The sequence below is a fragment of the Salvelinus fontinalis genome, chromosome 12, assembly GCF_029448725.1.
Source record: "Salvelinus fontinalis isolate EN_2023a chromosome 12, ASM2944872v1, whole genome shotgun sequence".
NCBI classification, from domain to species: Eukaryota; Metazoa; Chordata; class Actinopteri; order Salmoniformes; family Salmonidae; genus Salvelinus; species Salvelinus fontinalis.
The window spans coordinates 59328541-59342810 of NC_074676.1; the positions used below are offsets into that span (position 1 = coordinate 59328541).

The 14270-nt window shown below is 49.8% G+C and overlaps 1 protein-coding gene across 1 annotated transcript in view; it reads left to right on the plus strand.

Moving 5' to 3' along the window:
- Window positions 1-9849, plus strand: part of plcxd1 (phosphatidylinositol-specific phospholipase C, X domain containing 1) — a 43452-nt gene extending 33603 nt beyond the window's left edge. Inside the window, exons 7-8 of the mRNA XM_055941228.1 lie at window positions 3364-3544; window positions 7948-9849. Coding sequence (XP_055797203.1) covers window positions 3364-3544; window positions 7948-8216 — 450 coding nt within the window. The 3' untranslated portion in view covers window positions 8217-9849. The remainder of the gene's footprint in view (window positions 1-3363; window positions 3545-7947) is intronic.
- The last annotated feature ends 4421 nt before the right edge of the window (window positions 9850-14270 follow it).

Sequence of the window (14270 nt, forward strand, 5' to 3'; positions counted from 1 at the left end):
ATAGCACAGAACATGAACCATGACATAACACAGAACATGAACCATGACATAACACAGAACATGAACCATGACATAACACAGAACATGAACCATGACATAACACAGAACATGAACCATGACATAACACAGAACATGAACCATGACATAACACAGAACATGAACCATGACATAGCACAGAACATGAACCATGACATAGCACAGAACATGAACCATGACATAGCACAGAACATGAAACATGACATAACACAGAACATGAACCATGACATAACACAGAACATAGAACATGAACCATGACATAGCACACACCATGAACCTTGACATAACACAGACCATAGAACATGAACCATGACATAGCACACACCATGAACCATGACATAACACAGACCATAGAACATGAACCATGACATAGCACACACCATGAACCTTGACATAACACAGAACATAGAACATGAACCATGACATAGCACACACCATGAACCTTGACATAACACAGAACATGAACCATGACATAGCACAGAACATTAGTAGACCAGCTAGACTAGCTGCTACGCCAAGCAGTTGATCAGACCCTTGGTCAGCAGGATCAACCTGTTTATCCTGTACAACAAGGAGGTGACTGAAAATGTTTTTGTATTGTTCGACGCAAGAAACCACTTTACAAAATAAAAGCCAGCTCACATCTTAAAGGGAACATTGGAATCGAATAGGAAAACTATAGTTTGTTAGCAAGAAATTTGTGGAGTGGTTGAAAAAACGAGTTTTAATGACTTACACTTAGGTTATGTAAACTTCTGACTTCAACTGTATATAAAACCTTGCAGAAAACCTATACAACTTTGAAAAAAATATAAACTATTACAACCAAGACTTAAAAAGCACAAGATGGAGGGAATGTTGGAACATAACTACAGAAATGACTGTTAAGAAAAATGGATGCTTCATCCAGTATAAACTAATGTATATAATGTATTATACAAGAGAGGAAATTCACATTCTACAGGACAACGGCAGAGTCATGTCTTAAGTGTAAATCTAAACAATCACTCAATAATCCATGCCTTCCGGAAATGTAGACTTAAAAACTGGAAATCAACCAATCCTCCGTCGTTAACACAATGGAAAGGTCAAATGCTTTATTATCTAAATGTTGAAAGTGTTTGTGGGCGACGGAGAGACACAAAATGGTGCCGTGTGACCCCGTGTGGCGGAGAGTGATGACCTGGAGATGGTGGTGAGCAGGGGGTCTGCCAGGTCAGGTGGGATGTAGTGGATCTAGAGATGGTGGTGAGCAGGGGGTCTGACAGGTCAGGGTCAGGTGGGATGTAGTGGATCTAGAGATGGTGGTGAGCAGGGGGTCTGCCAGGTCAGGTGGGATGTAGTGGATCTAGAGATGGTGGTGAGCAGGGGGTCTGCCAGGTCAGGTGGGATGTAGTGGATCTAGAGATGGTGGTGAGCAGGGGGTCAGCCAGGTCAGGTGGGATGTAGTAGATCTAGAGATGGTGGTGAGCAGGGGGTCTGCCAGGTCAGGGTCAGGTGGGATGTAGTGGATCTAGAGATGGTGGTGAGCAGGGGGTCTGCCAGGTCAGGGTCAGGTGGGATGTAGTGGATCTAGAGATGGTGGTGAGCAGGGGGTCTGCCAGGTCAGGTGGGATGTAATGGATCTAGAGATGGTGGTGAGCAGGGGGTCTGCCAGGTCAGGTGGGATGTAGTGGATCTAGAGATGGTGGTGAGCAGGGGGTCTGCCAGGTCAGGTGGGATGTAGTGGATCTAGAGATGGTGGTGAGCAGGGGGTCTGCCAGGTCAGGTGGGATGTAGTGGATCTAGAGATGGTGGTGAGCAGGGGGTCTGCCAGGTCAGGGTCAGGTGGGATGTAGTGGATCTAGAGATGGTGGTGAGCAGGGGGTCTGCCAGGTCAGGGTCAGGTGGGATGTAGTGGATCTAGAGATGGTGGTGAGTAGGGGGTCTGCCAGGTCAGGTGGGATGTAGTGGATCTAGAGATGGTGGTGAGTAGGGGGTCTGTCAGGTCAGGGTCAGGTGGGATGTAGTGGATCTAGAGATGGTGGTGAGTAGGGGGTCTGCCAGGTCAGGTGGGATGTAGTGGATCTAGAGATGGTGGTGAACAGGGGGTCTGCCAGGTCAGGTGGGATGTAGTGGATCTAGAGATCGTGGTGAGCAGGGGGTCTGTCAGGTCAGGTGGGATGTAGTGGATCTAGAGATGGTGGTGAGCAGGGGGTCTGCCAGGTCAGGTGGGATGTAGTGGATCTAGAGATGGTGGTGAGCAGGGGGTCTGCCAGGTCAGGTGGGATGTAGTGGATCTAGAGATGGTGGTGAGCAGGGGGTCTGACAGGTCAGGGTCAGGTGAGATGTAATGGATCTAGAGATGGTGGTGAGCAGGGGGTCTGCCAGGTCAGGTGGGATGTAGTGGATCTAGAGATGGTGGTGAGCAGGGGGTCTGCCAGGTCAGGTGGGATGTAGTGGATCTAGAGATGGTGGTGAGCAGGGGGTCTGCCAGGTCAGGGTCAGGTGGGATGTAGTGGATCTAGAGATGGTGGTGAGCAGGGGGTCTGCCAGGTCAGGTGGGATGTAGTGGATCTAGAGATGGTGGTGAGCAGGGGGTCTGCCAGGTCAGGGTCAGGTGGGATGTAGTGGATCTAGAGATGGTGGTGAGCAGGGGGTCTGCCAGGTCAGGTGGGATGTAGTGGATCTAGAGATGGTGGTGAGCAGGGGGTCTGCCAGGTCAGGTGGGATGTAGTGGATCTAGAGATGGTGGTGAGCAGGGGGTCTGCCAGGTCAGGGTCAGGTGGGATGTAGTGGATCTAGAGATGGTGGTGAGCAGGGGGTCTGCCAGGTCAGGGTCAGGTGGGATGTAGTGGATCTAGAGATGGTGGTGAGCAGGGGGTCTGCCAGGTCAGGGTCAGGTGGGATGTAGTGGATCTAGAGATGGTGGTGAGCAGGGGGTCTGCCAGCTCAGGGTCAGGTGGGATGTAGTGGATCTAGAGATGGTGGTGAGCAGGGGGTCTGCCAGCTCAGGGTCAGGTGGGATGTAGTGGATCTAGAGATGGTGGTGAGCAGGGGGTCTGCCAGCTCAGGGTCAGGTGGGATGTAGTGGATCTAGAGATGGTGGTGAGCAGGGGGTCTGCCAGGTCAGGGTCAGGTGGGATGTAGTGGATTTTTGTGTGCGTCTGTATGTTGTCATTTGTATGTGTATGATGTGTATCATAATTATAAAAATAATTACAAAAAATGTTTTTAAAAAAAGTAAATATATAGCGTTACCACAATGTTTCCTAGCATGGCATGAGCCATACTTTCCCATGATTCCATTCCCTGATCCCAACATTCCCATGATCCTCTGTGTTCCAGGAAGTGGTGACGCTGAGGAATCTGTGGACGCTGGGTTACCAGGTGATTGTCTCCTATGAGCACAGCATGGTCAGCCTCTACAGCGACCTTTGGCCTCACATCCCCTACTGGTGGGCCAACAAGTGTAAAGCCGAGGCTCTGATCGAGGAGTTCGAACACAGGAAACAACATGGCCGCCCAGGTAACCTGCAGATGGCCACATATTGCTATGAAATATTATGCAGAGTAAGGATTATTCAACACTGCCAATCATTTAGAAATGGAAGTGCTGCTGTGCACTTATAGGGGCCGATGCAGACTTCGATAATGTACTCCTTTCCTACGCACGCCTTTCCTTTCCTACGCACGCCTTTCCTTTCCTACGCACGCCTTTCCTTTCCTACGCACGCCTTTCCTTTCCTACGCACGCCTTTCCTTTCCTACGCACGCCTTTCCTTTCCTACGCACGCCTTTCCTTTCCTACGCACGCCTTTCCTTTCCTACGCACGCCTTGCCTTCCTACGCACGCCTTTCCTTTCCTACGCACGCCTTTCCTTTCCTACGCACGCCTTGCCTTTCCTACGCACGCCTTTCCTTTACTACGCACGCCTTGCCTTCCCTACGCACGCCTTTCCTTTCCTACGCACGCCTTTCCTTTCCTACGCACGCCTTTCCTTTCCTACGCACGCCTTTCCTTTCCTACGCACGCCTTTCCTACGCACGCCTTGCCTTTCCTACGCACGCCTTGCCTTTCCTACGCACGCCTTGCCTTCCCTTCGCACGCCTTGCCTTCCCTTCGCACGCCTTGCCTTTCCTACGCACGCCTTGCCTTTCCTACGCACGCCTTTCCTTTCCTACGCACGCCTTGCCTTTCCTACGCACGCCTTGCCTTTCCTACGCACGCCTTGCCTTTCCTACGCACGCCTTGCCTTTCCTACGCACGCCTTGCCTTTCCTACGCACGCCTTGCCTTCCCTTCGCACGCCTTTCCTTTCCTACGCACGCCTTTCCTTTCCTACGCACGCCTTTCCTTTCCTACGCACGCCTTTCCTTTCCTACGCACGCCTTTCCTTTCCTACGCACGCCTTTCCTTTCCTTGCCTTTCCTTTCCTACGCACGCCTTTCCTTTCCTACGCACGCCTTTCCTTTCCTACGCACGCCTTTCCTTTCCTACGCACGCCTTTCCTTTCCTACGCACGCCTTTCCTTTCCTTGCCTTTCCTTTCCTACGCACGCCTTTCCTTTCCTACGCACGCCTTTCCTTTCCTACGCACGCCTTTCCTTTCCTACGCACGCCTTTCCTTTCCTACGCACGCCTTTCCTTTCCTACGCACGCCTTGCCTACGCACGCCTTGCCTTTCCTACGCACGCCTTGCCTTTCCTACGCACGCCTTTCCTTTCCTTGCCTTTCCTTTCCTACGCACGCCTTTCCTTTCCTACGCACGCCTTTCCTTTCCTACGCACGCCTTGCCTTTCCTACGCACGCCTTGCCTTTCCTACGCACGCCTTGCCTTTCCTACGCACGCCTTGCCTTTCCTACGCACGCCTTTCCTTTCCTACGCACGCCTTGCCTTTCCTACGCACGCCTTGCCTACGTACGCCTTGCCTTTCCTACGCACGCCTTTCCTTTCCTACGCACGCCTTTTCTTTCCTACGCACGCCTTTCCTTTCCTACGCACGCCTTGCCTTTCCTACGCACGCCTTGCCTACGCACGCCTTGCCTTTCCTACGCACGCCTTGCCTTTCCTACGCACGCCTTGCCTTTCCTACGCACGCCTTGCCTTTCCTACGCTCGCCTTGCCTTTCCTACGCACGCCTTGCCTTCCCTACGCACGCCTTTCCTTTCCTACGCACGCCTTGCCTTTCCTACGCACGCCTTTCCTTTCCTACGCACGCCTTGCCTTCCCTACGCACGCCTTTCCTTTCTTACGCACGCCTTGCCTTTCCTACCCACGCCTTTCCTTTCCTACGCACGCCTTGCCTTTCCTACGCACGCTTTTCCTTTCCTACGCACGCCTTGCCTTTCCTACGCACGCCTTTCCTTTCCTACGCACGCCTTGCCTTTCCTACGCACGCCTTTCCTTTCCTACGCACGCCTTGCCTTTCCTACGCACGCCTTGCCTTTCCTACGCACGCCTTTCCTTTCCTACGCACGCCTTTCCTTTCCTACGCACGCCTTGCCTTGCCTTTCCTACGCACGCCTTGCCTTTCCTACGCACGCCTTTCCTTTCCTACGCACGCCTTTCCTTTCCTACGCACGCCTTTCCTTTCCTACGCACGCCTTTCCTTTCCTACGCACGCCTTTCCTTTCCTACGCACGCCTTTCCTTTCCTACGCACGCCTTGCCTTTCCTACGCACGCCTTGCCTTTCCTACGCACGCCTTGCCTTTCCTACGCACGCCTTGCCTTCCCTACGCACGCCTTGCCTTTCCTACGCACGCCTTTCCTTTCCCACGCACGCCTTGCCTTCCCTACGCACGCCTTTCCTTCCTACGCACGCCTTTCCTTTCCTACGCACGCCTTTCCTTTCCTACGCACGCCTTTCCTTTCCTACGCACGCCTTGCCTTCCCTACGCACGCCTTGCCTTTCCTACGCACGCCTTTCCTTTCCTACGCACGCATCGCCTTTCCTACCCACGCCTTTCCTTTCCTACGCACGCCTTGCCTTTCCTACGCACGCCTTGCCTTTCCTACGCACGCCTTTCCTTTCCTACGCACGCCTTGCCTTTCCTACGCACGCCTTTCCTACGCACGCCTTGCCTTTCCTACGCACGCCTTTCCTACGCACGCCTTGCCTTTCCTACGCACGCCTTGCCTTTCCTACGCACGCCTTGCCTTTCCTACGCACGCCTTGCCTTTCCTACGCACGCCTTTCCTACGCACGCCTTGCCTTTCCTACGCACGCCTTGCCTTTCCTACGCACGCCTTGCCTTTCCTACGCACGCCTTTCCTTTCCTACGCACGCCTTGCCTTTCCTACGCTCGCCTTGCCTTTCCTACGCACGCCTTGCCTTCTCTACGCACGCCTTGCCTTTCCTACGCACGCCTTGCCTTTCCTACCCACGCCTTGCCTTCCCTACGCACGCCTTTCCTTTCCTACGCACGCCTTTCCTTTCCTACGCACGCCTTGCCTTCCCTACGCACGCCTTTCCTTTCCTACGCACGCCTTGCCTTTCCTACGCACTTCTCAGTATTTGGTATTCAGACTTAGGGATCAATGAAAGAAAGCAATGTAAATATATGGATATTACTTTGTTTCAGCATCAAACACTGACCTTGTAGCTTTTTGCACTTGGAACCGGTTGGTTCGCCGTATTCAGGTTTTCTTCTGGCGTAAAGGTGTTGTCAGAATACTGAGTATCTAGACACACCTCCACCACACCTTTCCACCACACCTTTCCACCACACCTCCTCCACCACACCTCCACCACACCTTTCCACCACACCTCCTCCACCACACCTCCTCCACCACACCTTTCCACCACACCTCCTCCACCACACCTTTCCACCACACCTTTCCACCACACCTTTCCACCACACCTCCTCCACCACACCTTTCCACCACACCTCCACCACACCTTTCCACCACACCTCCTCCACCACACCTTTCCACCACACCTTTCCACCACACCTCCTCCACCACACCTTTCCACCACACCTTTCCACCACACCTCCTCCACCACACCTCCACCACACCTTTCCACCACACCTTTCCACCACTCCACCACACCTTTCCACCACACCTCCACCACACCTTTCCACCACACCTCCTCCACCACACCTCCTCCACCACACCTTTCCACCACACCTCCTCCACCACACCTCCTCCACCACACCTCCTCCACCACACCTCCACCACACCTTTCCACCACACCTTTCCACCACACCTTTCCACCACACCTCCACCACACCTTTCCACCACACCTTTCCACCACACCTTTCCACCACACCTTTCCACCACACCTCCTCCACCACACCTCCTCCACCACACCTCCTCCACCACACCTCCACCACACCTTTCCACCACACCTTTCCACCCCACCTCCTCCACCACACCTTTCCACCACACCTTTCCACCACACCTTTCCACCACACCTCCACCACACCTTTCCACCACACCTCCTCCACCACACCTCCTCCACCACACCTTTCCACCACACCTTTCCACCACACCTCCACCACACCTTTCCACCACACCTCCTCCACCACACCTCCTCCACCACACCTTTCCACCACACCTTTCCACCACACCTTTCCACCACACCTCCACCACACCTTTCCACCACACCTCCACCACACCTTTCCACCACACCTCCACCACACCTTTCCACCACACCTTTCCACCCAGAGAAAATAACTGTAGAAATAGCATGCTATTCTCATGCTTAGGTTCAAAATCAGAATAGGGAATTAAGTTCCATTTAGGCTTAACTGGCGTGGGATTTCCCCCGTACTAAACACTCGAATCACTGCATAAGAGCGTTTATCTGTAATATTGTGCAGAGGGTTAATCTAACACTGTCTACGACATATTGTTTTGACCCAATATATTCCATGAGGAACGTTTGTGGGACGGGGATGAGTTGTAATGAGTGTTTCTGTTGCCAGGAGGGTTCTTTGTGACGGGCATCAACCTGACCGAGGATCTGAAGTACATCTGTTCTCACCCCACCGAGTCTCTGAAGGACTTGGTGATGTCCACGTCCCCTGCCCTGCTCTCCTGGGTCAGGGGCCAGAGCCCTGGCTCCGACTCCCGCTCCCTCAACATCATAGCTGGGGACTTTGTCTCAGAGAGCCACTTCGTACCCACCGTCATCGCACTCAATCAACATTTAGTCCGCTGCACTGGTCCCTGCGATGTTAGCGGAGGAAACTGACCCATCTGCTGTGTTCCAAATGACACCATATTCCCTCTGTAGCCCATAGGCCTCTGGTCTGAAGTAGTGTACTATATAGGGAATAGGCCTCTGGTCAAAAGTAGTGCACTATGTAGGGAATAGGCCTCTGGTCAAAAGTAGTGCACTATGTAGGGAATAGGCCTCTGGTCAAAAGTAGTGCACTATATAGGGAATAGGCCTCTGGTCTATAGTAGGGCACTATATAGGGAATAGGGTGCCATTTGGAATGCATTATCTGACACATCTTATTGCACAGAATATCATGTTTTAACTACGCTGTAGAAGAGGATGGGACTGTAGCAGGATAACATGATGATGTAATAGAACTTTGCTTGTAAAAAAAAAAAAACTTGGATTCTGATAGAACATATTTGCACAATTATATAATTATAATTAATATAATAATAATTATATTGCCGACAGTGAAATGTTTGCCTGTATACCATATTTCAGGCAATGTGGCCACATTTTAAAATGTTCCTTTGACCTCAGCAATAATGCTGTGACTAATGTCCTGTCTAAAACTTCTGTCAGCGTCTCCGACTAGAACGAGTGCCTACAATAATAAAGTCGAGCCTCTTCCACAAAACTACGGCGGTGTCACAAATGGAACCAGACGCTAAATAGTGCACTACTTTTCACCAGACCCTTATGGGCCCTGATCAAAAGTAGTGCACTATGTAGGGAATAGCGTGCCATTTTGGCAAGCAAACCACGTTACAAATGGTTAGCACCTACGATGTATTTCCATTAGATATCCAGGATCTGTGGTTAAGGAATAAGGAATGCCTGTATCTCTCTAGTTATAACGTTAATGCTGTACCAACTGAAGAACAGAGTCTGTCCCAAAAGGCTCCCTATTCCCTACGTGGTGCACTTCTTTTGACCAGGGCCCATAGGGAATAGGGAGCCTTTTTGGAATGCACCCCAGATCAAACCTACACGAACCATTGCATGATATCAGACGCATGACCTATGACCTCCTATGACTGTGCTACAGCTGTGCTACGACCTTTGACCCTTAACTCTTTCAGAAGCATGCCTTCATTACTACTGAAAAGACCTGGGGTCAAGATGAGCCTTTTGAATAGAGAATCAATCTACAGAATGTTTTACCTTACAGGTTTCAGATATAATTGACCAATGTAAAAAAATAAAAATAAAAGTGTTTGGTCTGAACAAAGTATTTTCAGTTCAGAGATCACGGAGAGGAATGGAGAAGTCAGCGGTCTGTCAAAGGGAATAGATTACAATGTGTCACTCATTCCACAGCGGGCCGAGTGTTTTGGCTCCTCTCTTGTCACTGATTAGTAACTACCCTCACCTGGTTGTCTATTGCTTTGTTGAAAGGAAAACCCAGCAGCCCTCCATGGAATGAGTCTGTTCCCCTCGATTAGAACAATACAACCATAGAAGGCCATTGACAGGTCAGGTCATGCAGACCTTTAAACAACGCACTACTAACACTCAAACAAGTCTCTGTGACTAGAAGCACGTCATACCAAGTCTCTGTGACTAGAGGCACGTCATACCAAGTCTCTGTGACTAGAGACACGTCATACCAAGTCTCTGTGACTAGAGGCACGTCATACCAAGTCTCTGTGACTAGAAGCACGTCATACCAAGTCTCTGTGACTAGAAGCACGTCATACCAAGTCTCTGTGACTAGAGACACGTCATACCAAGTCTCTGTGACTAGAGGCACGTCATACCAAGTCTCTGTGACTAGAGGCACGTCATACCAAGTCTCTGTGACTAGAGGCACGTCATACCAAGTCTCTGTGACTAGAGGCACGTCATACCAAGTCTCTGTGACTAGAGGCACGTCATACCAAGTCTCTGTGACTAGAGGCACGTCATACCAAGTCTCTGTGACTAGAGGCACGTCATACCAAGTCTCTGTGGCTAGAGACACGTCATACCAAGTCTCTGTGACTAGAGGCACGTCATACCAAGTCTCTGTGACTAGAGGCACGTCATACCAAGTCTCTGTGACTAGAGGCACGTCATACCAAGTCTCTGTGGCTAGAGACACGTCATACCAAGTCTCTGTGACTAGATGTTTAGGTTATACAAAGAGGGTGGGTTCAGTCATGGTGATACTCTGAGATACTGTCTGTACATCATGATACACAGGTACACTCCTCATTTGTGTTTCTGGTTGCGTCCCAAACCGTACCTTATTCCATAGTGCACTATAGGGATAGGGTGCCTTCTGAGACTCAACCCTTATGTGTAGTGCTAAGTACTCAGAGGGAAAAGAAGACCTTCACACAACTAGGATCCTTTGTATGTATTATTTCTTACATCATTAGCCCAGAAAATCTGAAGCGTTATTACATAAAGCCAGGAAGAACTATTGGATATCAGAGCGACGTCAACTTACCAGCGCTACGACCAGGAATACGACTTTCCTGAAGCGGATCCTTTGTCCACGCAGGACATTACAAATCAAATCAAATTTTATTTGTCACATACACATGGTGTATTTAGCGCCATCCATCATTCCTTCAATTCTGACCAGTTTCCCAGTCCCTGCCAATGAAAAACATCCCCACAGCATGATGATGCCACCACCAGGCTTAACTGTAGGGATGGTATTCTCGGGGTGATGAGACATAGCGTTTACCTTGATGGCCAAAAAGCTACATTTTTGTCTCATCTGACCAGAGTACCTTCTTCCATATGTTTGGGGAGTCTCCCACATGCCTTTTGGCGAACACCAGACGAGTTTGCTTATTTTTTTCTTTAAGCAATGGCTTTTTTTCTGGCCACTCTTCCGTAAAGCCCAGCTCTGTGGAGTGTACGGCTTAAAGTGGTCCTATGGACAGATTCTCCAATCTCCATGTGGAGCTTTGCAGCTCTTTGTTGCCTCTCTGATTAATGCCCTCCTTGCCTGGTCCGTGAGTTTTGGTGGGTGGCCCTCTCTTGGCAGGTTTGTTGTGGGGCCATATTCTTTCCATTTTTTAATAATGGATATAATGGTGCTCTGTGGGATGTTCAATGTTTCTGATATTTTTTTATAACCCAACCCTGATCTGTACTTCTCCACAACTTTGTCCCTGACCTGTTTGGAGAGCTCCTTGGTCTTCATGGTGCCGCTTGCTTGGTGGTTCCCCTTGCTTAGTGGTGTTGCAGACTCTGAGGCCTTTCAGAACAGGTGTATATATATTGAGATCATGTGACACTTAGATTGCACATAGGTGGACTTTATATAATTATGAGACTTCTGAGGGTAATTGGTTGCACCAGATCTTATTTAGGGCCTTCAAAGCAAAGGGGGTGAATACATATGCACGCACCACTTTTCCGTTTTACATTTTTTAGAATTTTTTCGAAAGAAGTTATTTTCATTTCACTTCACCAATTTGGACTATTTTGTGTATGTCCATTACATGAAAACCAAATGAAAATCCATTTAAATTACAGGTTGTAATGCAACAAAATAGGAAAAACACCAAGGGGGTGAATACTTTTGCAAGGCACTGTATTTCCAGACCTCTTTCCATGGTTAGTTTTGTGCAAATGCCGTCATCCATCCACAGTTTCTGGTTAGGGTAGGTTTTAATAGTCACAGTGGGAACAACATGTCCACTGCTTTATAAACACACTCACCGCGTATAGGTCGATGTTGTTCTCTGAGGCGGACCGGAACCTATTCCAGTCCGTGTGACCAAAACAATCTTGAAGCGTGGTTTCCGATTGGTCGGACCAGCGTTGAATGGTTCTCATCACTGGCACATCCTGTTTGAGTTTCTGCCTATAAGACGGAACGAGCAAGATGGCGTTGTGGTCAGATTTGTCGAAGGGAGGACGGGGGAGGGCTTTGTATGCATCTCGGAAGTTAGAGTAGCACTGGTCGAGAGTATTAGCCCTGCGTGTCGTGCAATCACTATGCTGATAGAATTTAGGTAGACTTGTTCTCAAATGTGCTTTGTTAAAATCCCCAGCCACAATAAATGCAGCCTCAGGATGTATGGTTTCCAGTTTGCATAATAGTCCAGTGAAGTTCCTTGATGGCCATCTTGGTGTCTGCTACAGCTGTGACTATAACTGATGAGAATTCTCTTGGTAGGTATAATGTCTGCCACTTGAGTGTAAGGAATTCTAGACGAGCAGAAGGACTTGAGTTCCTGTTGTTATGGTTACACCATGAGTCGTTAATCTGCGACGTTAGTTTGGAATGAACTCCATTGTCCTGCGAACAGAGGATCCACTTCGGGAAAGTCGTATTCCTGTTGGTAATGTTGGTAAGTTGACGTTGGTTTGGAATGAACTCCATTGTCCTGGGTGGTGGTGCGAACAGAGGATCCACTTCGGGAAAGTCGTATTCCTGTTGGTAATGTTGGTAAGTTGACGTTGGTTTGGAATGAACTCCATTGTCCTGGGTGGTGGTGCGAACAGAGGATCCACTTCGGGAAAGTCGTATGAACAGACCTGAGCGAGGGAGCTTGCTGTTTTAGTTTCTGTTTGTAGGCTGGAATCAACAAAATGGAGTCGTGGTCAGCTTTTCCGAAAGGAGGGCGGGGGAGGGCCTTATATGCGTCGCGGAAGTTAGTATAACAATGATCCAAGGTTTTACCAGCCCTGGTAGCACAATCGATATGCTGATAGAATTTAGGGAGTTTTGTTTTCAGATTAGCCTTGTTAAAATCCCCAGCTACGATGAATGCAGCATCAGGGTGTGTGGTTTCCAGTTTACAAAGAGTCAGATAAAGTTCGTTCAGGGCCATCGATGTGTCTGCTTGGGGGGGAATATATACGGCTGTGATTATAATCGAAGAGAATTCCCTTGGTAGATAATGCGGTCGACATTTGATTGTGAGGAATTCTAGATCAGGTGAACAAAATGACTTGAGTTCCTGTATGTTATGATCACACCACGTCTCGTTAATCATAAGGCATACCCCCCCCCCCCCCCCCCCCCCCCCCGCCCCTCTTCTTACCAGAAAGATGTCTGTTTCTGTCGGCGCGATGCGTGAAGAAACCAGCTGGCTGCACCGACTCCGTTAGCGTCTCTTGAGTTAGCCATGTTTCCGTGAAGCAGAGAACGTTACAATCTCTGATGTCTCTCTGGAATGTTACCCTTGCTCGGATTTCATCAACCTTGTTGTCAAGAGCGTCGCATAGGGTCGCCGGCTGGGATCAGATCCATTGTACTGGGTGGAAGGCAAAACACAGGATCCGCATCGGGAAAGTCATATTCCTGGTTGTAACGATGGTGAGTTGACGTTGCTCTTATATTCAGTAGTTCCTCCCGACTGTATGTAATGAAACCTAAGATTACCTGGGGTACCAATGTAAGGAATAACACATAAAAAAACAAAATACTTAAATATACAAAATACTAGGCTTGATTACCAACAACGACGAGACGGCCTACAGGGAGGAGTTGAGGGCCCTTGGAGTGTGGTGTCAGGAAAATAACCTCACACTCAACGAAACAAAGGAGATGATTGTGGACTTCAGGAAACAGCAGAGGGAGAACCCCCCTATCCACATCGATGGGACTGTAGTGGAGAAGGTGGAAAGTTTTAAGTTCCTCGGTGTACACATCACAGACAAACTGAATTGGTCCACCCACACAGACAGCGTTGTGAAGAAGGCGCAGCAGCGCCTCTTCAACCTCAGGAGGCTGAAGAAATTTGGCTTGTCACCAAAAGCACTCACAAACTTCTACAGATGCACAATCGAGAGCATCCTGTCGGGCTGTATCACCGCCTGGTACGGCAACTGCTCTGCCCACAACCGTAAGGCTCTCCAGAGGGTAGTGAGGTCTACACAACGCATCACCCGGGGCAAACTACCTGCCCTCCAGGACACCTACACCACCCGATGTCACAGGAAGGCCATAAAGATCATCAAGGACAACAACCACCCGAGCCACTGCCTGTTCCCCCCGCTATCATCCAGAAGGCGAGGTCAGTACAGGTGCATCAAAGCTGGGACCGAGAGACTGAAAAACAGCTTCTATCTCAAGGCCATCAGACTGTTAAACAGCCACCACTAACATTTAGTGGCCGGTGCCAACAT